This window comes from Dermacentor albipictus, chromosome 6 (genome assembly GCF_038994185.2).
Source record: "Dermacentor albipictus isolate Rhodes 1998 colony chromosome 6, USDA_Dalb.pri_finalv2, whole genome shotgun sequence".
Classification (NCBI taxonomy): domain Eukaryota; kingdom Metazoa; phylum Arthropoda; class Arachnida; order Ixodida; family Ixodidae; genus Dermacentor; species Dermacentor albipictus.
The window spans coordinates 123416165-123440749 of record NC_091826.1 but is presented as its reverse complement, the minus strand read 5'-3'; the positions used below and the strand labels follow the sequence as shown (position 1 = coordinate 123440749).

The window sequence follows — 24585 nt, the reverse complement described above, 5'->3', positions numbered from 1 at the left end:
TTGCCCACTTCGCTAGCTTACATGCCAACACTGCAACCAGATTATTATTTCTGCTCACTTTCACTGTTGGAGTGCTTCCAAGAAGCCACTGTCCATCATGTTCTGTATAGCATGGCAGCCGCAAACCTGACAAAAATGGGCATTCAATCACAGCACATGCTGGGAAATGCTAGCAACAAAAGGTTCGAGATGCAAATGTGGCAGCAGAAGACTTGCACCACATTAGCACTTTTACATACACTTCCAGAAGGCCCTAGTGTTGCACTGTGGCTGCACTTCTGAGCTGGCACTCCATATTCTTGCAACTGTGCAGTTTACTCATGGAAGAAGTGCTGGCAAATCAAACCGACCAACTGTGCTAGCTCATAATTAACAAAAACAAACAATGTCTGACAAGTGATTGATCTGGGGAGGCAATTCCTGCCCCCTGAAGTCCATAGGATGAATATTAATCCAGAGCCCTACCACTACAGTGCCCCTCATAACCCACTGTAAAGCTTCAGGGTGTTAAATTTCAATTTGATATCTCCACATCTCTTTTCTTGTCTACATGAGAATTTCTATATTTTAAATGTTTAGTAAGATGTTACAGCAGAGGCAACCATAGTTACACTGACTGTTAAATGCACAATAAACTACTTTTTGTGTTAAATGTACAAAAGACTAAGTGTGACACATGTGTTATTATATATTCAAGATTTTCATACTATATATGATGCAGGTTCAACTCTACCCTGCACTCAAGAAATGTTGAATGGTTCTTTTTGTCATTGAAGAGCAGCACATTCCTATTGACGCAAGTTGGTATTAATGAGGTTCACTGAAGAGCTGCATGTGTCTGGTAACCCAAGTTGGTGTCAAGGAGGTTCATTGAAGACCGGCACATACCCAGTACCCCAGGTTGTTGTCAAATAGGTTTGTTGAAGAGCAGCATATACCCAGTGACCCGAGTTAGTGTCAGAAAGGCTCACTGAAGATCGGCACATACTGAGGCTGGTGTCAAATAGGTTCTTTGAACAGCAGCACATACGCAGTGACTCAAATTGTTGTCAAAGAGGTTCATTGAAGACTGACTACAGGAACGTCATTACGGAAGCCAACCAGTAGCTGCCTGATACAATGCGTCCATTGTGAATGGAGGAAATGATAACCACTTATCTGGAAGGTCTGGTCTACATGAGACTCGGATATTGCCACGAAACGAAATTTCTAGGTACGTTGTCACCCCACATAACATGAATGAGTACATCTACGCAAAGATAGTCATTGGCAAGTGGATATTTACTCCAATAGCTGCCTACTTGGAGCCAGCGGCAGTACTTGATGTGCCAAGATTGGAAAATTTAACCTCAACAACAGCTGATCCACACATTATCTATGGCGATTTTAATGGCCATAACATAATTTTGGGCAGTATGCGCACCTGTGGGCGAGAATATAGGCTGGCTAATTTACTTGCCGACCATCGCATTGAACGATGGTAGCATTACTTACCTGAAGGGGCCACGAGTCGCCAGCTGCATTGATCTATCCTTTGTGTTAGTCTTTTGTTCAAAGGTGTAGCTGGTGCACTGACTTCGAGACAAGGGGCAGTGACCACTACCCAATTCTGATATTGGTTTCTAGTTTGCAAATGCCTTCACTAAAAGTAAAAATGAGATGCACAGACTGGGATGCTTTTAGAGATACCTCTAGCCGAGGTATTGCAGCTGCAACTCGAAGACAGCAAACTTGTGCTGACAATAGCCCATTGCCTGAAGAAAACATCGCGTACTACATTTCGGAACCCCAATATTCCTGCTAATGATGAAGAGTGTGAGCACTTTCATGCTATCCGAAGACGTGCGGAGCAAGAAGCACTGCCTAATAACTATCTTGAAGATCTGCGTGTGTCTCGATGAGCACAGCGTCAAATAAGATGCTATCTCACAAAATTGTGTCGACAACGGTGGAGAGATTTCTGCGCGACGCTGGATGTATGTAAACCCGTGGCTATTATCTGGCGTGTCAGACGATTGCGGATGCCAGTCTAGCAGTTATACCTTTCATCGCGCTCTCATTACACGAAGGACTAACTGTGAAACAAACTACAGAAGAATACTGTAGGCTTATTTCTGGATCTGGGCATCACAGTACATGCAACTATGGCTGACAGACAACCTCTGCGAATATCTATGGATGCAATGGACCTCCCCTTCACCATGGAAGAACTTTCAGCGACTGTAGCTGATACCAACAAAAAGTCCCCTCCCGGTCTCGACGAAGTCAGCACCTTTCCCGCCACTGCCATCTTCGACTGCTGGAAATGTACAACACTTTGTGGACATGTGGTACGATGCCTGCCGAATGTAAACTTGCTAGAAGTGTACCTGTCATCAAGCCTGGGAAACAGCCAACCAGCTACGCATCTTTCTGACCTATCGCCCTGCTCAGCCATGTTGGGAAACTAATGGAAAAAAATTATTCATAAGCAAATACATGGTTCCTTGAAACGCACGGCATCTATCCCAAAGAAATGAATGGCTTTCGGCGGAATAAATCAGCACTGGACAATATAATATCCCTGATTTCCTCCGTAGAAGAGCATCTAACTACTAGGCATATACCATTCGTCATCTTCCTTGACATCAAAGCTGCCTTCGATTCTGTTTTATATCACTCAGTTCTTGAGGCCGTCGAAGCTATAGGCCTTGGAAGATGCCTTTGTACATGGCTATCCAACTATATTGAAGGACGGCAGGTTTGTATGGTAACTCCAGAATGTCTGACATCTTGCTATGCTGTTGAAAAAGAAGTTCCACAAGGGGCAGTCTTTAGCCCTATACTATTCAACATCACTCTTCACTTGAAAAAGAGTCTACCAACTGGGGTACATATCACGCTGTACACTGATGACATCTGTATATGGTGTGTGTCACAATCTCGCCGAGTAACTCAGCAGCGACTACAGCGAGCGCTTTTCAACATGTCATCGTATCTTACATCGTGGGGGCTACATCTATCACCAGAGAAGAGCGTTGCTGTGGCCTTTACTCACAAGCACATGGATGGCTACCCACTGGTACTTGGTAGGCAAGCCCTTCCCTACTTATGGACACATCACTTTCTCAATGTCCTGATCGATTGTAACGTTTCCTGGACACCAGAAGTAAAACTGTTATAGGGGCAAATCTCCAGCGCATCCCAAATTATTATTCTTGCTGGACCCCGGTGGGGTAGCGGCTGCCGGTCAATGGTGATGTTTCATAATGCTCATGTTGATAGCCTCCTGCACTATGGCCTTCCAGTCCCCAACTACTGTCCCCAACTAATAAGAAAAGCCTGAAAGCGGCACGTAACAATAGCCTGCGTATTTGTCTTGATCTTCTGAAGGGGTCTTCTTGTATAGAAACAGTAGCCGAGGCCTGCTGTTTAAGTCTTGACCTGCTATGTGTTCAGGAAACCACCCACATACATATAATGCATATGGTCCAAAACAAGAATCATTTTGTGAGAAATATCAAAATCCAAAACAATTCTGGATTTGAGCAAGTTGGCGAAATTCCAGTCACTATCCCCAAACAGGCACCACAGATAATGCCACTGCAGTTCCCTCCATGGAGTTGTCTCCTCTACACATTCTAAAGTACATCCCTGGAAAGAGTCCAAGAAGAACATGCCTCAAGCCGCTATTTTACAGACATTGCTAGCCATTGCAGTGAGAAGTGCTACACTATGAAGCACATATTTACTGATGAGTCCTCTACACAACATAGTTTTTCCTGTGGTATGTTCATTCCTTCCACAGACCAGACATTTTCATGGCATTTAGAGCGAGTAACATCAACATTGTCTGAACTGTATGCAATGAAACAGGCGCTAAAATATGTACTAAGGCAACTTCAACAACAATAGACAATCTTGGACAGATTCGAAAGCAGCATTGCAATGCCTTTGCACGAAAAGCACTAAATCAAGCAATTACATTTCGGTCCGGGGCATAGCATACCTACACCACTTGGCATTTAACGCTAGACATGCGGTAGCATTTCAGTGGCTTCCAGGACACTGTAGTGTAATAAGTAATGAAAAGGCAGATGAGGCAGCCTGGAAATAACATGATCACATAAAATTTGTGAAAGTGTTATTCACTAAAAGTTAAGCTGCAGCTTTGGCGAAGCGATATGTACTCAGCTAACGGTGTAGAAGATGCTCTTCACCTTCAGGCAGTTACAAGTCTTTATTCAACATCGACCCAGCCCTCTGATCTAGGCTACCACAATGTCTACCACGGCATCAGGAGACCCTCTATTACCGGCTTCGACTGAATATTGCATACATGAACAATCTTCTTTTCCGCAATTGCCAACCACAAATCCACATTGTGACAACTGTGGTGTGGTAGAATCTCTAGAGCACGTCTTGCTCAAGTGCACAGCTTACAGAGATGAGTGACATCAATATAAGCTAAATATGGAAAAGCTCGACCAAGGCCCCTTGACATTGACACAGATGCTGGGTCCCTCACCTTGCCCATTAAAACAGCGCAAAGCCCTGGACTTCTTGTTCTCATATATTGAGTCAGTCGGTTTACTGTCTAAACTATGACTCACACACGTAGTCTCATCAAGACTGATTTTATTTTGCATTTACCCTCTACATGTGTCGCATCGGACACTTACCCTTCTACTGATAACCTCACTCGACCCACATGTTTTTTAATATTATTTTCCTTTTTTCTTCTGCCCACCTTCTTCTAGGACCTTTCTTCTCCTTCGTCGCATTCCCTGCAGAGTAGCATGTAGGCGAAAATACGCTGGCTAAACACTGCATTTTCAATAAAGAGCCTTCTCTCACTCACTGAAGACTGGCGCATACCCAGTAACCCAGATTGGTGTCAAAGTGGTTCGTTGAAGAGCAGAACATACCCAGTAACCCAGATTTGTGTCAAAGAGATTTGTTGAAGAGGAGCACATACCCTGTGACTCGAAGTTGCAAAAGAGGTTCACTGAAGACTGGCATATACCCTTTGACCCAGGTTGGTGTCGATGATGGTCGTTGAATAGCAGCACCTAGCTAGTGACTCAAGTTGTCGGATAGGTTCACTGAAGACTGGCACGTACCGAGTGGCCCAGGTTGTTGTCAGACAGGTTCTTTGAAGAGCAGGACCTACCCAGGGACTCAAGTTGGTGTCAGAAAGATTCATTGAAGAGCCGCACATACCCAGTTACCCAAGAAATAAACAGGTAGATAGTCCCCTCAAAGCACATGAAGTTCTCAAAAAATGCTAATAGCATAAAAAATAAATTAAATTTCTGGCAAAGGTGCATCCACTCAGGAGGTGGTTCAGATGTTGCACATATCTTCTAATCATGCCACATTATCGTAAGCAATAATAGTACCCGCCGTAGTAATTAGTGGCTGTGACGTCTCGCTACTGAGCTCGAGGTTGCGGGTCTGATCCCCACCATGGCGGCTATATTTCAATGGAGGCAAAATGCACAAACACTTGTGTGCATTAAAAAACCCCGTGGGCACAGAATTAATGTAGTGGACCCCGCTATGAGATTCCTCATAATCAGATTGTGGTTTTGCTCGTAATACTTAATAATTTATTGATTTTTCTTTTTTAATTACATGGTCTGCTGCCAAAGGGAAGTGCTGCACCATGGAGGTGCAGCACTTCATTAAAGCGAGGCCTGTACAGCGGTATAGATCATGTCACATTGGCACCGTATGCAATGTAGCAACTGCATCAATCACTGTGTTCCTGCTGACAACTACCAGTCGTGTCATCCTTTGTATAACTTGCCAGGAGGGTCTGCATGAAGGTAGCTTGTCATGTTTACATGTTTTACATGTCAGAATTAACTGATTTCTGGCCTCCTTTCTTTCTTCCCTAGCGGCCAGTTCAGCCGACCACTCGGTAATGATGTGGCACCTCAGCGAAGACAAGCGGGCACTTCGGTTTGCTGGTCATACGGTAAGAAATCTAACTAGCTTTTCATTGCAGTGTATTTCGCTAAGTGTCTTGGCGGCATTACTTGAATTCATCGAGTGAGCAGTTAGATCTTGATGAAATTTCACAGATCCAAATCTGGCTGAGGGAAACAAAATGGTGTGTGCTTAGAATGGAAGATGTCGAGCACAGCTGGCACCTCATAGCCTTTTCATTTGCGCATTTCTAATGCTTGTCCATTATAATTTTTTTATAGTATTACGATATTATCGGTAGATACCCGAGAGACGAGCCGCCGCGAGAACGACGTTTGAAGTTTTGTCGGGCTATGCTCGTACTTTCGTCGTTTTGTTCAAGATTTTGCGGCAATTGCTAGACCCCTCACTAATCTTTCGAAGAAAGGCGTACAATTCTCGTGGGGTACTGCAGAAGCCGCCGCCTTCTCTCGTCTCGTCACTCTTCTCTCCTCATCACCCATTCTCGCCCACTGCGACCCTGATGCCTATACAGAATTGCGTACAGATGCCAGCGGTCATGGCGTAGGTGCCGTCTTAGCCCAGCTTCAACGTGGCCAGGATTGCATTATTGCTTATGCAAGCCGCCTCCTCACACCATTTGAGCGCAACTATTCCATACGGAACGAGAATGCCTTGCTGTAGTCTGGGCGGTTGCGAAGTTCCGTTCTTACCTCTATGGTCGCCCTTTCTCCGTAGTCACCGACCATCATGCTCTCTGCTGGCTCTCATCCGTAAAAGATCCTACACGCCGGCTTGGTCGATGGGCTTTGAGACTACAAGAATTTTCGTATTCTGTGATCTACAAGTCTTGCCGCCTGCATCAAGACGCTGACAGCCTGTCGCGTTACCCTGTTGACGACCCTGACTCCTCCAATATTACCAGTGCTGCTTGTGTATTCTCTGTGTCGCAGCTGCTTCATTTCGCCGATGAGCAACGTCGTGACGCCAACATCAGAGGACTCATTGACCGTTTTGAACACTCTTTGGCCGACGCCACTCTATGCCTCTTCGTCCTCCACAACGGTACTCTGTACCGTCGTGGAGTGTCATGTAATTTTCAGTGTCATGTAATTTTCATCCGGACGGCTCTGAGTTCCTACTTGTCATACCTGAAAACCTCTGCTCAACCGTTCTAGAAAAGCTCCGCTACGCACCAATGGCAGGACACTTCGGCATATCTCGAACCTATGACCGTGTACATCGCCGTTCTTTCTGGCCGGGCCTTGCCCGTTTCGTACGATGTTACGTCGCCGCTTGTGAACTTTGCCAACGACACAAGAAGCCTTCCCAGCTCCCCACTGGTTACCTGCAGCCGCTCGACATCCCTGCCGAGCCCTTCAATCGTGTTGGCTTAAACCTTCTCGGCCCATTTCGGGAATCGACATCAGGAAACAAGTGGGTTGCAGTCGCGGCTGACTGCGCGACCCGTTACGCCGTAATGCGCACTCTTCCAACCAGTTGCGCAACTCACGTTGCGGACTTCCTTCTACATGACATCATTTTGATGCATGGTGCTCCGCGTCAATTGCTAACAGACCATGGCCGTAAGTTTTTGGCAAAAGTCATTGACAACATCATGCGAGCCTGCTCCAATCAGCATAAATTTACTACCTCCTATCACCCTCAAACGAACGGCCTCACTGAGCGTTTGAACCGCACCCTTACAGACATGCTATCCAAATATGTTTCAGATGACCACCCTGACTGGCACCTAGCTCTACCCTACATTACCTTTGTATACAACTCTTCCCGTCTCGAAACTGCCGGCTTTTCCCCGTTTTACCTCTTGTATGGCTGCGAACCAACGCTACTATTAGACACCGTGCTTCCGTCCACCACAGCTTCAACTAGCGCTTATGCCCGTGATGCAATCGCCCATGCTGACCATGCTCGTCAACTTGCGCGCGTTCGTCTACAAGTCTCTCAAGACAAACAGAAGCGACGCTACGACCTCCGTCACCGTGATGTCCATTTTGCGCCCGGCACCCTCGTTTTGCTTTGGTCACCATTGCGTAAAGTTGGCCTTTGTGAGAAACTGCTTTCCTGTTATACCGGCCCATATCGCGTGCTCCGCCAAGTGACCGATGTCACCTATGAAATTATTCTAGCCACGCCCACTACGTCCTCCGGTGTGACAACCAGTGACATTGTCCACGTCACCCGACTCAAGCCCTACAACTCTCCACGTGCCTTAGATATTTAAAAGCACCGTGATGGCGCTTTTGCCTCTGGGAGGTAGTATTACGATATTATCGGTAGATACCCGAGAGACGAGCCGCCGCAAGAACGACGACGAAGTGGGTCTGTGCCCTTGGTGCAAGCAAATGTCAGCCTGGCGCTCTGGCTCCAGTGCAGTGTAAATAGGTTGTAAATAGCCTCTTCCGTCTGTATCTTTCTACAGGTAACAATAGCAATGTAGTGTCCATCAAAAAGACGCCTTCATTATGTCCAGTATTTGTTGCAAGCCTATATGCTGATGTAGGTGGCAAAAATAAATTGCGATAGCATATATGTGAAGGAAATGCCAACCTGATTTAAAATGATGGCAGGTTGCGCTAGTTGGTTTTCCATTATGTTACAAGGGCAGATAGCTTGAAGCAGCAAATTAATGGGTACCAATGCAGACCGTCATTGCCATTGTCAACAGGCAACACCATTCCCATGCCTGGCTTTAAGCTTTACATAAGGTTGCCATAGCAGCAGAGTTATCAAAGCAACAAGGAACAATGAGTAAGAAAAAAAATTTGGTAGACATCAAGAGTTCCTCCAGCTCTGAACTCATTTGCTGCAACAGCAGCGGGTCCTCACAAGGGACATCATCTTTGCAGCAAGTGTAATGTGGTCTTCATCTTCTACATTATGATTTGCTATGGCCTCTGAAATATCTCCATGGACTCTCAGAGTTGTCACAGTCCACAACACCCATGAAAATTGGCAAGTGCACACCTGCCCACTTCTGCAATATTATTGTAATATATTTGGGGCTTCCGTACGGCTGTTGTATTGACACCGAAAATTGTACAAGTTTTCCCTTGCATCTAGTTTAAAGGGGCACTGTAGAGAAACTCTGAATCAGTTTAGATTGCACTTTCGTTCATTTTGCAGTAATTGGTTAAATAATGTAAGAGAAAATGACAGTTAAAGTTTCATTTCTGGATTTGACACGGAAACCCTAGCGCCAGTATATCAGCGTGATGTCGCGGATTGCAAAGCATTTTTTCACATATTGCCCATTTAGGTTCTTTGAAACTCTCAAAACTTCCTCAGTTCAGTCTTGGGGTCTTCTAGAATACAAGGTAGTTCCATTTTACTGATAAAATTTTGACTAGGCCAGAGCAGAGGGCATCAAAATCTATGACGTCACGGTGAGCTGTTGTGGGGAACATCAAGGTCGTATCGCCACCTGCCTTTCGCTCTTGCATCTTTTCTGGTTTGCCAAGCGCCTTCTCATGGCAAGGGTGATTTCATTTGTATTGGTGATCGCATGTAAAGTAGCATTTCAAGACAAGCAGGCAGGTTAAAATGTGCAGATTTCCCAGATCATGCTTTTGACTAGAACATGAGAAGCGGCACTTCGCGGGATCAAGTTGGGAAAAGACAGAGACTGCAGCAAATAAAGAGCAGAAAGAGAAAGTCGCAGTACTGCCCAAAAGGCAAAACACTGATTGTGATAGCAAATTAGTAGACAGCTGTACGAATTAAGGATCATAGTTTTATTGGCCGCATAAACTTGCAAACATTTGCTTACTAACTAAATTAACAATGATAGAATGTGTAAGCATGACTGAACAAGGACGTAGGAAGAAACACACACAGAAAGACAGTGCTGTCTTTGTGTGTCTGCTTCTTTTTACGTCCTTGTTCAGTTGCACTTACACATTCTATCATGGATTCAAATCAACTGGCCTGCCAACATGCTTTAACTAAATTAACAAGCACGGTGTCATGCGCGGACAGGTAGGGTGTCTACCAACCGGGAATTCTCAGGTAATTTGAACAGTCTGGAAAAACTCAGGGAATTTGTGCTTCTATCAGGGAACATTAGCTGTAAGTTTATTGAAAGGCAACGAAAGTCGTGTTAATGCTGGCTCCAGTAACAGGGGAATCGCAACGAATCGTCATTGACGCCGTGTCATCGGCACGATGTATTGCCAGAGTAGTTAACGACCGATTTTCTAGACGCCCGATAATTTGCACAGCTTTGCGGCACCACCACGTACTCCTTATAGTCAGTGTATATTGCCCTGACCTCAGGTCTGAAATGGCAATAATCAAAGCTGACACCGCCGCTATTTTGATTATCTCACCGCCTCAAACCGGCACTCTCGCACGCAGATCCGCTGGCAGCCCTAACCACCACCGCGGCAACGTTAGGACTAGCTGCTTCTGTGTTCGCTGTTAAGCTTCTTGTCGTGCGATGCCGTGTTTTTCATTGAAAGAATTCGCCGCTATCACCAATGGCACCGACTCCGCCTTTGTAATTCTCGCGATTGGCTTTGAAGGTCGCAGAGCACAGCGCGTTGCGTAATGCCAGTCTCCGAAAGTTATCTTCGCCTCAGTACAGTAGTGTTAGGCGGTGAAGCATAACAAGCGTGGGAAGGGACAATTGTGACGGGACACAGTCAGTGGCGTAGCAACAGGGGGGGCCGGGGGGCCGTGGGCCCCGGGTGCAAGGAGCCAGTGAGGGGGGGGGGGGGTGTCATATACGTCTGAAGACACCCCTCTTTCAGCCGGCTACACCCGGGGAGGGGGGTGACAGAAGACCTATGGGCCCCGGGTGCCAGACGACCTAGCTACGCCACTGGACACAGTATGTGTTCCTTAATTATACACACATGCACCCCCATCTCCTGTCACAGTACTAGCACCGATATGCCTAGTAAGTGTACTGGCAGGCCTTAGGAGCTTTTTCGGGCGTGCCTGTGGCAATTTTAGCCCTTAAGGGCAGTTAAAGATAGGCATTCATTATTTTTGGACTGCCCGATTTTCGGATGTTTTTGCGGCCCCTAGGGAATCCTAAAAATCGTACGTTGACTGTGCAACTGACCAAGAGGATGCTTTAAAAGATCCATGTGGTGAAAGCGTGGTAGAAGGAGGGTGAGAACAGAAAGGACCGACGCACTGAGGAATTAACGGGAAAGGAAGCTTGCCGCCGCCTTTTTGAAGGAGCTTAAGCTAAAAAAATTGGAGGACGCTTAAGCTTCGCCTTCAAGAGTGGAACGCGACAGCGTTCCCGTCGACCCGCCAAGGGGTGTAAGACAATGGGCTACAGGGCAGCCATCACTTACGAGGCGCCCCGCATCGGACGCGGTGGGCGTCGAGCCATATGGTCGAGCAACGCAGCGTTCGGCGCAGCAACGAAACGTGCGCCTGAGCAAGCGGAGCGAACCAAAGAACTCGGTATCCCGGAGGGGGAAATGATGCACGCCAGCCAAACGTCTTGATCGGCACGGGCAGAGAGATAGACAGAAAGCAAGAAAGGAAGGACGCTTGATTCTGCAGAGGGAGCAAGGCGAAGCGTTGTCAGGGGAGAGAGAGTCCGCGCCGCGACCCGCCTCGCACAGCTCCAATGCGCGCGTGGCGCGCCATCTGTCGGGGCAGTGCCGTACATGGAGAGGAGGGGGTCTTCTGTGTTTGCCGCAAGATGGCTCTGCGTGTGCGGAAAGCGCAGAAGGAATGCAGCGGAAACGCACTTCGCTACTCGTGTAATTGCGACTTCTGTAAGTTACATGTTCATAATTACCTATATACACCGCAGTATAACTTTCCACGGCTCGTTTCGAAGGCAACACCGCATTCACTAGAGGCGCGTTTGTACCGCTTGGAAGCATCGATCTTTTTGTTTGCGTTTGTGAAAAGGCAATAAAGAAAAAAAACTCGTGGCTGAGTGGTAGCGTCTCCGTCTCACACTCCGGAGACCCTGGTTTGATTCCCACCCAGCCCATCTTGGAGGTTGCTTTTTATTTATGAAGTGCCTGCCGTGATTTATCGCTCATGGTCAACGCCGCGGACGCCGACACCGACGCCGACGACACCGGCTTTTCTGCGACACGAGCTCCTTAACGCTATCGCGTTAAAACTAAGTGTTGGCTGACGCCGAGATACAGGTGTCCCTCATCCAAACCAAAATAAACTGTTTTAAGCATTGAAACCCAACACTGAGATGATGTGTACGGGCTGAGAGTATGTCAGGACAGTCGAGGTTGACTTCCCAGCTGCTGAGAGGGAACCTTAGTTGTGACAAAGTTCAGGCCTCATACAGATGAGCTTGCTATCAGTTGATAGAAATAGCTCATATTAAAAAATATTTACTTATGTATGCATCTCCTTTTCATTCGTATTTGAAAATGTTCGACTCAATTTGGAATGGGTTTTACCATTTCTTTCGCTGTGCATTTTACTAACACCTTCCTTCTGTTTCCTTTTTAAATAAAATAGATATTACTCCTTACTATTCAAACTGGATTAAGTCTTTTTTTTTTCAGCATGCTTACTAGAGAGTGACAGCATCGGGCAACATGGTGTCAGCCTGTCTTGACATAAAACAAAGTCCTGGCTCATTCAGGGAATTTTGCAAAAGTGCTCAAGGAAAACCTAGAAAACTCAGGGGATTTGGAAATGTCAACTTGGTAGAAACCCTGACTGGTAAACATGAACACATCTCGCTCGATGAGCGCGAAAACTCGCTCTCAAAATGTTGGAGTGAGGAATCACGGCAGCAGCAAGCAACTTGACCTTCGTGCATCTCTCACTGCGACGTGAACGAAACGTTGAAAGCACAGTGCATATGAAGCTGGTGGCACTATGCGCACTTTGCAGCAGATCGCTTTCAAGATGAGGGCCACGCGGGTGCGCACTTTGCCCACATTGCAGGTCACTTTCAAGACACACATGCACCGGCAATGCATCCCTACAGCATCTGCCAAAGGCATCAACTACAGTGTCTGCCATTCGCGTGCCCAATGCCATAGTAGATGCCACAGATTTCTCCACTCTGTACGGAGTGGCGGCCGAAGAGGACATCGAGGCACCCTAGCACCTGCCAGAGAATAATGCCCCCTCCTTTGCCTGACCTCCCTGCCTTGTGCGCAACGAGAGAGGGCACGCTTCCGGCCCGCATTCCTTGCTCATGCACGTGAGATTGAACTGCATTCGTGAGCTCACCCTAGCATGCTTTCACTCGCACATACAGCATGCGGTGCATGGGGACAGTTTTATCGCCTTTGGACTTTATACAAAACCTCACGGCAAAGGCGATGCCAATAGCAGAAATGCGCCTGAATATAATTATATCCATATAATATAATATCCATATAATATCCATATAATATACATAAGTATCCATATAATCCATATATCCATATCTATATAATATCCATAATTATGTCCATATAATTACTATGACACACACACAAAGAAAGAGAAAGTCACCTAGACCCACATTTTTATGCGCTTTTTCATAAACTAAAAAAATGTAGCTGCCAAATAGTGTTTAAAGCTGTCTTTTTCTGTGACAAAAATGTTAGGTATTATTTGTGCCCGTGTAGTTTGAAACCGGTGGAAGCCAAAAATGTTGAAGGAAGGTAGGCTGTGACATGATGCTCAGGTCACAGGCAATTCAGTGTGCCACAGGGGTGCTGTATAATCTCCTTCTCTCGTATGGCTCTGTCTACACAGTAAAATTTTAATTCAAATTCCACGAGGATGCTACAAAAATTCGAATTATACAAAATTCGTACTAATGAAAGTCAGTGAAAAAAATTGCTCGGTTAAGGTATATGTACGTATATAGTCCAAGGTGGCGTTGGTACGCGCGCACACATGCTACGTCATGTTGGCGTGAACGACATCTATACTTCGAATCACAGGCGCAGCCAACATAACTAGACGCGGCCAACGCGGTACGACGGGCTCGGCATCGAGACGACTCTTGCTCCATCCGCGCATTCGTCGCACTGACTGGCGCACAGAAAAGGAAATGTCGCAATTTTGCAAAGCATCGATTGCGATAGCAAATTAGTAGGTAGCTGTACGAAGTAAGGATATTTGTTTTATCGGCCATATAAACTTCTAAACATTCGCTTACTAACTAAATTAACAAGCATGGTGTCACGCGCGCACAGGTAAGCATGAACACATCTCACTTGATGACCGCAGAAACTCGCTGAAAAACGCTGGAGGGAGGAAACGTGGCAGTAGCAGCGAGCGAATATACCTTCATACAGCTTTCGCTTCAACGCGAACGAAGTGCAGAATGCACATTGCATACGAAGCTACCGGCACTACACGCACTCTGCAAACGTCGCAGATCGATTTGAAGATGAGGCCCTTGTGGAAACGCACTTTGACCACGTTCCAGATCGCTCTCAAGATACGGCGCCTGCGTAGCCGCACCGTAAGCAGCAGCCGCCGGAGAAGAACGTCCCCCCTCCCTCCCTCACCACACCCCCGTGCCTGGCGTGCGACAGGAGAGGCCGTGCTCCGCCCCGCCTTCCTCGCTCGCACACGCGAGATTGAACCCTTGGATTGAGCCGCGTTCGCTGGCTCACCCTCGCACGCTTTCGCTCGTACACAAATACGGCGCGCGGCGACGTTATCATCCTTGCCGCTGATAGAAAAAGCAAAGCTGTGTGGCCTGCGCGGTAACGCCAGCATCGCCATTGTGCTCCCGTGCACTAGCTCACTCCCCATCCACGATGGTGCGGAGCTCGAATTATTGGTGGTGGTGCGGATTTCAGTGTAAATTAGCTGGATGTGTTACATATTGTTTTCAATACATTGTTCGACTGACCGCAGCGGCTTTTTCGAATTACCTGAAATTTTGAATGAACAAGTTGTGAATTGACAAGCTTTTACCGTATTGCATGGACCGGACACTGTGTAAATATAAGATTAAGAGGGAATGAGCATTCTACTCGTGGCAACTGTTAGTAACACACTTCCTTGCACTGCAAAAAATATGGCTGCGCCCCTGAGTTCAGTCAAGCTGTTACCAGGCATGAGTCAGACAACTCAGAAAGTTATCAAGGCATCGCATATACATAGTAAAAAAAGACACGTGTATTAGTTTTCCTTCAGTTGTGTTGCACGAGAAATAACTTTTCGTTTTCGAACAGCTAACTTTTCACTTTGTTTTCTTAACCACGTTATATATTCTCCAATTTGTTGCGAATAAACCTTAAGTTGAGAAACAGAGCTTATGTCAGCATGTCTTCTGTGTCGGTGTTTTTTTTCTGTGGATCGATTTCCAAAATGAACTCATACCAACCTGCCCAACTGTCAGGTCTTAATATTGTGGAAGGGTAATTCACTTACACAGCTCGAGTAATTTTTCTCTTTAGTGTTCCGTTAAGGCAGACCTCTCATTTCAAGAGAACACAAGTATAGTCACTGGCCGATTTTTCAGAGCCCAATTTTTCGAACCCAACAATTATTAGAACCTGCTTACAGCAGTAACACCAACCTATCGAAGCAATGTACAAGACACTACATGAATATTCCACCAACAACCTTCGTAAATATTTCTTTTTGCTGCCACTGCATAGAGCAGAGCACCTGTTGGTAGAATCCTGGCAGAACAACTTAGTAAACAATCATCCTGAGTAATCGAACAATGTTTGGTACATCTCACTATTTTTCAGCTTTGTAATATTTTTTATATTCCAAGGTTGGCTGCTCTGCATGTGTGAATGTTGCATGGTAGCTCAGTAGTTAGGATGTCCAGCTCCGAACTGCACACCATCACGTAGCATGAGCTCGATCCCCTGCGGTGGAGGTGGTGGGTCAAGATTTATTTTTGTTTGCCACGCGATGAGGTTGGAGCTATGGTTGAAAAAGCAGCCTGACAACACGATGGCAACCATGTTAGTGTAACAGAGAAAACGGACACAGCAAAGTCAACTTTGAACTTTTAATTGCTGTCACTGTAAATCATCATTTCAAAGGCAAAGTCGGACTGCAGCGCTGGAGTGGGACGCTGATGGAATGCAAGGCCCAGGGTTGTTACTGTAACCGACACCGCACACAGGAGACTGCACACAATGCAATCTTTATTGTTACATTCGCAGACGCTTGATCCCCGCAAGGGCGTCTCTGTCAGCAGGCGTTTGGTGTGTTGCGACACCACGTTTGCGAGCATACGAGGTTGGACCCTCCCGTGTCTAACCATGCGCAGATTAGCCGTGTCTGGGGAAAAGCGGATCCGCAGGTTGAGCCAATGCCTGGCGTCTGGACCTTTACGGTCCCTTGGCGGCGACAGCACACCTCTTTGGCCTCGACTTCTCATAGATGGCACCCCCTGACTGACCCACCTGGGGGAAATCGGTAGTTGTCTTTTCCTACCCTCCTCTCTAATCTTCGTCTTTCTCTTACTTTCAATCTTTGCTATCTTCTGTTGGCTTCCTTTTCCTTACACTTTCTCCAGGCAGCAAGGGTTAACGTATTGTGGGGCAGCCAACCTTGGTTATAACAGATTTGGTTATAGTAGTGTCGTACAGATGGTGCATGCAGGACGTGCCTTTTCACGGTCCTGCAGCGTCCTCTTGTTGGGCTCCATGGTGGGTGGCTGGTGGTGCTGCCAAAATCCCACGTATATTTATGGCAAGTTCTTTTCCACCACTTCCTGACCACCCTCACTAACGAGGGCGCACTGAAGTATTTAGGTTCTATGGCCGTCATAGTGAAAATGTTCCCAAATTTCATGTCGTACAGTCCGAGAAAACCACAAGGTCAGCAAGAATGATCTCTCCTTTTCTGGTGTCTAAATCAATAACCGAAATTCTAGGCCAAGGCTATAAAGTTTCCAAACTTGCAAGTGGAGATCTCCTTCTGGAACTCCAAGATAAAAATCAGTATGAAAGGCCGCTGAATCTTGTGTCATTTGGGGACGTTCCAGTGAATATGACCTCGCATCGTACCATTAACACCAGCCATGGTCTCGTATTTGATAGTGACCTGATTGATCTGGCAGAGGCTGAACAACTTGAAGGCTGGAGTGACCGGAATGTGGTCAGTGTAAAACTAATCAAAATGAGGCATGATAAGAAAATACAGACTAAGCATCCTATTCTCACATTCGGTTCAAGTGTTCTGCCTGTAACAATCGAGGCAGGCTATGGAAAGATCGGGGTGAGGCCGAATATTCCAAAGCCCCTCCAGTGCTTTAAATATGAAAGGTTCTGCCACAGTTCTCAGAACTGCCATGGCCAACTAACCTGTGCCAAAGGTAGCAACCATGAACATTCGTCCAAGTCATACGAGAACACTTCACACTGTGTTAATTGTGAAGGAGAGCACGCCGCGTACTTGCGGTCCTGCCCATCTCGGAAAAAATAGAAAATTGTGGCAATCAAAATCAAAGTGAATATTTCGTTTAAGGAGGTACGTGGGCACATATCCTTCCTGCCAAAGAATAGCTTTGCCGAAGTGGCCCGTGAGGGGGCAGCACCATCACATCCTCCGGTGGCTGTCCATCCCACACACAGTGAACCGGCAGTGATGTCGCCCGCCCCCTCGGCAGCTGCGGCTGTCGCTGCTCCGCCGTATGAGAAGAAGGGTCCATCGATTTCCGGGCTGGTGGCCTCAAGGGCCTCATTCCTTGAGTAGAGGCCTTCTTGACAAACAAATCGCTCGGGTGTTCAGTGCTTTGCAGGAGGCGATAGACATGACACCTGGTCAAATGGCGCCACCAGCACCTAAGGAGCGCTGAGAATCTCTCGACCACTCCAAAAAAGAGAAACATCGCATTATGGGATCAGGAAAAGGCCCTGTAACCTAACTTTTATTGCTAGATGCACAGCACTAAAGTCCTTGTCATTATGGATTCCAAAATAATACAATGGAACGTAAGAGGACTTCTCTGCAATCTTGACAGTGTAAAAACTCTTCCATAAATTTACTCCTAAGGTGCTGTGCGTCCAAGAAATGCACCTAAAATTAACACAGACCAACTGTCTAAGGCAATATGCCACTTTCCGCAAGGACTGTGATGATGAACTCACCTCCTCTGGGCATGTAGCCGTAATACTCTATAAGGGCATTGTATGTCAGCAAATAAAACTCTGAACTCCCCTCAAGGCAGTTTCAGCCCTAGCACTGCTGTTTGGTAAGCTAATCACAATTAGTTCAATGTACGTCCCCCCTTGCTGTCAACTTTCTAAAACAGAGTTTCAAAGCTTCATCTATGAAGTTCCTCCGCCATACATAGTTGTTGGTGATCTAAACGCTCATAGCCCCCTGCAGGACAATTTGCGTTGCGATATGCGTGAGCACCTGATAGAAAGTTTTCTGTTTTCTTCAGGTGCATGTTTATTGAACGAAAAAGAACCAACATGCTACAATGTTACACATAACACATACTCGTCCATAGACTTGAGTGTAATTTCGAGCTCCCTATTTCCGTACCTGGAGTGGTGGTCTGTTCTTAAGAACCCCTATAGGAGCGACCACTTCCCACTTACATTAAAGAGGGACATGGCATCAGGAGGTTCTTAATTTATTTATTAAACAAATTCAACCTATATGCACAGATATATGTATTTTCCTGTGCTGATTTTAAAAATGCAATTACTTTTTTTGTGGCTCAAGTAATCAATGAGATTATTAAATGTTCATTAGCATGTTTTGGTGAAACAATAGGTAAAGGTATACTGGCCAGAAAGTTATATTTATTGCACGAGTGGAAAGCAGAATGTATAAGGACTGCAGTGCTGCAAGCAGTTTTCCAATCCAACAACAAATAGCAGTTTAGCAGCTCATTGAAGTTCAGTGTTTACAGCACAACTACTAATAAAAAAAAATATGGAAACAAAAAATTAGGAGGTAGACAAATAAGAATATGCTTGCAGCACCTCGAGCTTTATTCATTTAGGTGTCTGTAGCAAAAAAATTACAGCTGTAGCTGTCCTAAAGATTGAGATATTGTTGCTCTGAACAGGTAGGGTGAGTAAAAAGCTTGTTTTCAGAAAATCAAGAAAAACGAGAACAGCTTGATTTATTCAGAAATATTGTAAAATCTTTACACGTTACCAGCTGTAATTGGTTAGTATCCCCCTGGCACATAGTCAGTTTCAGAATGGTTGCCTGTGTGGCATTTTTGAGGGCTTGATGCATGTTTTCAGCTGATGCATGCTTTAGCTGATGCTTTAGCTTTAGCTTTAGCTTTAGCTTTTTCAGCTGATGCATGCTGATGAAGCTTTCAATCGCCACTGATCTTTTTCAGCCATGCGATCACTGCATAATGAGCTGGAGGTGAGGCTCAGCTCTTGCATTATAGATGCAGACACTTTGACGTTCCCTGCATTAAACTTCAGCACTGCCTCGGCCACAGCTGCCTGTATGGTGAACAGAGAGGCATGGTGATCCTTCAGTGCAAGAGACCAGATAACTGAGTGGAGGCTGTTGTTGCTGTTTTGGGTCTTTCCCCTCTGACACCTCTCAAGCAAATTTTTGTCACTGAAACGCTCATAAATGGACAGCAAGGCCTGGCAAACATGAGGAGGCAGGTTGCGAGGATGCTTTGGTGCTGGCTCGCCCCTAACCTCTGCAGCATTTTGACAGCACCACGAGTTGGGGCCTGTTGGGCAAAATTTGTGGTTTAGAGGTGATATTGGAGGTGATATGATAGTAAGTCATCATCACAGCCCTGTGCATGGCATCCACGTCTCCCTTGTGCGTTTTTAATGCCCATCCGTAATATGAGCTTAGTTTTGTAGTAAGGTCTGCTGTGAGCCCACCCTTTCCACCGAGGCTCTGAAGGCCAGATGCTTTGCTTTTTGAAACAAGGTTGCACACTGCTGTACCCATGCGTTTCTGGATGTGCTTTACGCAGTTCTCCTTGTCTATATTCATATAACCGTAAACATTTTCCTCTTACAGTGCAAGATAAGTACGGCTCTCCCCACCACTAAATATAGTGGTATAAAGGAGGTTGTGCCATTCTAGGGACCTCTTGGAACAGAATGAGGGCGGCCTCCACTTCCATATAGCCCGATTTTTTCACAGTATTCTTCTGGCACTGGCGATTCTTCTTGCAGTTTCCAAAACCAGGATTATATTAATTTGGGCTCATCTCGCATCCTGCGCAGAAATTACTCAATAGAACATAATCTAAACAAAGACCCGTAAACAGGTCAAATCACAAGGCAGGAGAACACGTTGACGTGCAAAGAGAGAGAGCTGGGAGTGGTACATATCTGGGATAAATTCTTACACAGATGAGACAAAGGTGTGGAATAGGGTGAATAATTTAAAAGGCCGGGAGACGAACCCCCTGCCCTTACTAAGTATCCAAGGAGATGGCCTGGAAGACCGGGCAGACTGTCTAGGTGAACACTTTGAATGTATCTCCAGTGCATCTCATTGCACACAATCATTCCTGAGGTTGAAACAGCACACAGAGCGACAGCCCCTTAATCAGAAACGCGCCCGAAATGAAGATTACAACCGCCTGTTCAGTTTAGTTGAGCTTAAAACTTATCTTGCTTGTTGCAACAGCTCAGCACCAGGTGGTGACCGTATCACATACGAAATGATCAAGTACCTCCACCTTGAAACACAGAAAACACTCCTCTCACTTTTTAATGTCATGTGGGCTGCTGGGTATATTCCATGTTCTTGGAAAGAAGCTATAATAATACCCATACTCAAACTAGCTACAGAACTATCGCTTTTACAAGCTGTCTGTGCAAGCTCTTTGAAAAGATGATAAACCGGCGCCTAGTCTATCTCCTTGAGAGCAACGGAATGCTAGATCCTTACAAGTGTGATTTCAGAGAAGGTAGGTCGACTGCAGACCACCTTGTCTGCATTGAGGCAAATATAAGGGATGCCTTCATACGCAAACAATTTTTTCTCTCCGTATTTCTTGATTGGAGAAAGCATATGACACCATGGTGCTTCGGTATTCGAGATTTTTCCGCTATGGGTATCCACGGCAGTTTGGTGAGTATCATCAAAATTTACCTTTCTAACCGCACATTTTGTGCAAGAGTGGGCCATGCCTTATCGAGGTCTTTTACCCTGGAAACTGGTGTTCCACAAGGTGGTGTAATAAGCTGCACACTGTTTATTGTGAAAATGAATTCTTTGCGCATGGCTGTCCCACGAACAATGTTATACTCTGTATATGTAGATGATGTGCAGATCAAATTTAAATTATGCAAATTTGCTATCTGCGAACGAAATGTCCAGAATGCCTCGATTAAAGTGGCAAAATGGGCTGAAGATAACGGTTTCAGGTTGAGCCCACCGAAAAGTACATGCGTTCTTTTCGCGAATAAGAGAGGAATAGTACCATGCCCTGCTATTGAGCTCTCTGGTAGCAGGTTACCTTTAAGTGCCGAGCACAAGTTTCTTGGCATCATATTGGACTCGAAGCTCGCATTCATCCCGCATATTAAATACTTGAAGGCTAAGTGCCTCAAAACAGTGAACTTATCAAAACTTCTATCAAGTGCAACATGGGGCAGTGACAACGAATGTCTTTTACACAAGCTTGCTTAGTTTTTCGTGCTGATTTCAAATATGCAATAATAAACTATATGACTGCTGCCACACTCTTCTATAATCGACCTGCAGCAAGAAGGCCATTCTCTTTGCATGCGAGGAACCTTAGTGAGGAAATGGGTATTCCAGTGCTTGAACATGGTCCTATGGCTCCAGCCAGCTAAACTGTTACTGCCATTGCAGTGGCAGCTGATAGAGTGTGACACATCCTTTGTAGAGGTCACTAAACATGCGCCCAAGGCACATATTAAAATGCATTTTGCATTAAATGCATTAAAATGCATTTCCTAGAACTCCAGTATAAGTACTCATGCACAAAGTTTTACACAGATGCTTTTAAGTTGCATGCCGGGGTGTCTTATGCAGCCTTTGGTCCATCCTTGTCAGAATCTGGTGTACAGCACCTGGAAACAAGTATATCTACGGCTGAGCCCCATGCACTATTGTTGGCTGTGAAGCATATAAGGAAATCAAAACATTAAAAAATAATTATATTTACAGACTCCTTAAGCCTTGAAGTCGCAACCTTGAAGCGACAACCTTGAAGCCACAACCTTCAAGCCACGTAACATCTACCTCTCATTATTCATAACTCCACTGCAAACTCATTAACAGCGGCCTGGCGCTCTTTGACTATATTTGGCCCTTGCGCCACAAAACCCCACATTCATCATTGCAGACACTTGACGTACAGACAACTATTATGCTTAGGGAGATCCTTACACTTTGTGTTCTCGTGAGCTTCAGAAACGTTCTACAGTTTCTGTCACTGTCGAGCTTGTGTAGGTTTTGCATGTAGCCTTCATTGACTGTTGCCGAGGGCAGGACTTCATTGTATCACACAGATTTGACCGGGCAAGGGCACTAGAGCAGCAGCCAATAGCAAGCCTGTAGCTAGTTGTGCTCAGAAACTCAGTAGCAGGTCTTGCTAACCGAAGACCATTGGACCAGACAATAGCATCAGTTCATCTGTTGGTACAAAAAACCTGTTCAGGGTTGCAATTGGAGATCGTTGTTCGAAACGTGCATTAAGTTTTAATTCAGTTTCGCTTCACGCGATTGGACTAGGCTGTGCTGAGTCGTCAGCCGCTGGGTACGACAGATGACTCAGCTCAGCTTAGTCCAATTGTGTGAGATGAAACTGAATGCAAACTGAACGCGTGTTTTGAACAATCATCTACAATCGCACCCCAGAGCACCAAACCCAGGATAAACACGGATAAGGATGGAGCCCCCATGGCACGTTCTCAAGCCACCACAAGCAACTGGCGCAGGCTGGTAGACAACATCAGGCCACAGTATCATAGGGATGCCTAAACCTTCCACAAAAGAGGCCCCTCGACTCGATATTCAGCCTAGCAAGCTGTCATTCTTTCTTATCCAGATTCTTCCTGGTATATGTTCCTGTGCACACTTCGTCTTGTGCCCTGTCTGATGTCCAATGGTTGCACGACACTTGCCAATGCTTTGTCATGTGCTTTGTGGCAGGCACTTTGATAGCTTTTTAATATCTTTGTTTTGTTTTCTTCTGATTTTTGACGGTCATGCCTGCTGCTAGCTGTTCGGACTCCAACTAAATGCTCACTCCCTAGTGGCCGCGTCTAGAACCAGCCGATCTAGGTTCAGCCTCAGGTTCTCGCATTACAGCATGCATTGCAACATTGCCTCGTAGTTCTCAAACCGTCGTGGTGCCGCCGTGCACAAGCCCAAAAGAGCAAAAAAGACGGATGTCGAAAGAATTTTACTGTGTACCATGCTTGCCATCACAGTGGAAAGATAGCAATGTATGATTTCATTGTTGCCCTAAAGCAATGAAGAGTAACATAGATAAGAAACTTGTGCATTGGGGAAAAGATGACCAATACTATGCTGGTTTATTTGAAACACTTCACTCGGGAGGACTTCTTTATCCCCAATGAGTAGACCATTGCTTCCTCTTTATACATTTTAAGTATGTTGCTGCTGTTTCAAATCGCGGAGTGTGCTTTGTTTAGCCAGGCACTCTAATAAATTAGGGATGTACGTTTAAGCTTCATTTGGTTTTGTTCAATTTTCTGCCCCTGCACTAGTGTTACTATAATGCCTTGATGAGAAGAAAGGGGGTTAACGGAGGGGCCCGATTTTTATTAATCGTATCATGAAAAGCCAACAAAGAAAGACACCAAGGAAAACATAGGGGAAGTTACTTGTACTTACTAATTGAATTAAAGAAATGTTATATTAATGGCAATGAAAGTCGATGAAGAAACAACTTGCCGCAGGTGGGGAACAATCCCACATCTTCGCATTATGAGTGTGATGCTCTAACCAATTGAGCTACCGCGGTACAGTTTCCCAATCCACTTTCCTGGGTATTTATGTGTACTACTAGAATTAACCTACTAGAATAGTCCTGCCTTAAGCAGCAGGACTATTTTCGCTAATGTACTTTTGTTTGCAGACACTGGTAGCAGAATTTACAACTATGTAAGAAGGTCTGAAGTTGATTATGACACATGTTATGCCGCGAGGCGACATGTCGTTTTGATAGCATGCTTTTTATTTTAGCAGTGTAAGCAGAAGATGCTGTTTGTTCATTCAGCATGGTGAGTTGTCAGTTTATTTGCTCGCAAAAAAAAATTAGAAGCAACTGCAAACAGCGCTCATTCCAAATTTGAAGCATTCGAGCTGGCCACAGCGCCGCTAGTTTGCTTTCAGACTCTGTGCACACAGCTAAATTTTATTAGAACTGGTTTGATTCATTTCCAAGTCATGCATTCTTACTAATACACGTGACATTGCTCAAAAGAAAACCCTCACTAAATTTCGGAAACCTGTTGGAAGAAACACAGTTTGTTCCGGTTGGCTGTTATTTATATATCTTGTTTCACTGGGGTTTGACAATTCGTACGGGCTGCGTGTGTCTGCTGTGTTCCCAAGCCTGGACCCTACCTTAAACATTACGTACTGCGAGCATCAGATGCCGACTACTTTATCACATTGATCAGCTAACTATAAAGGGAAAGGTGCATCCGGACTCACAAACTGAAATCTAATTTCTTTTTATCCCAAGACACACTGACCAGGTAAGCTGTCAGTTTTTCCCTCATTCTATCAGTGCATAATATCCTTACTTAGCTTCTAAAG

The 24585-nt window shown here is 45.6% G+C and overlaps 1 protein-coding gene across 1 annotated transcript in view; it reads left to right on the top strand.

The window, feature by feature from the left end:
• LOC135899475 (POC1 centriolar protein homolog A-like) overlaps positions 1-24585 on the top strand; it is a 105358-nt gene that overhangs the window by 2990 nt on the left and 77783 nt on the right. Inside the window, exon 3 of the mRNA XM_065428749.2 lies at positions 5883-5962. Coding sequence (XP_065284821.1) covers positions 5883-5962 — 80 coding nt within the window. The remainder of the gene's footprint in view (positions 1-5882; positions 5963-24585) is intronic.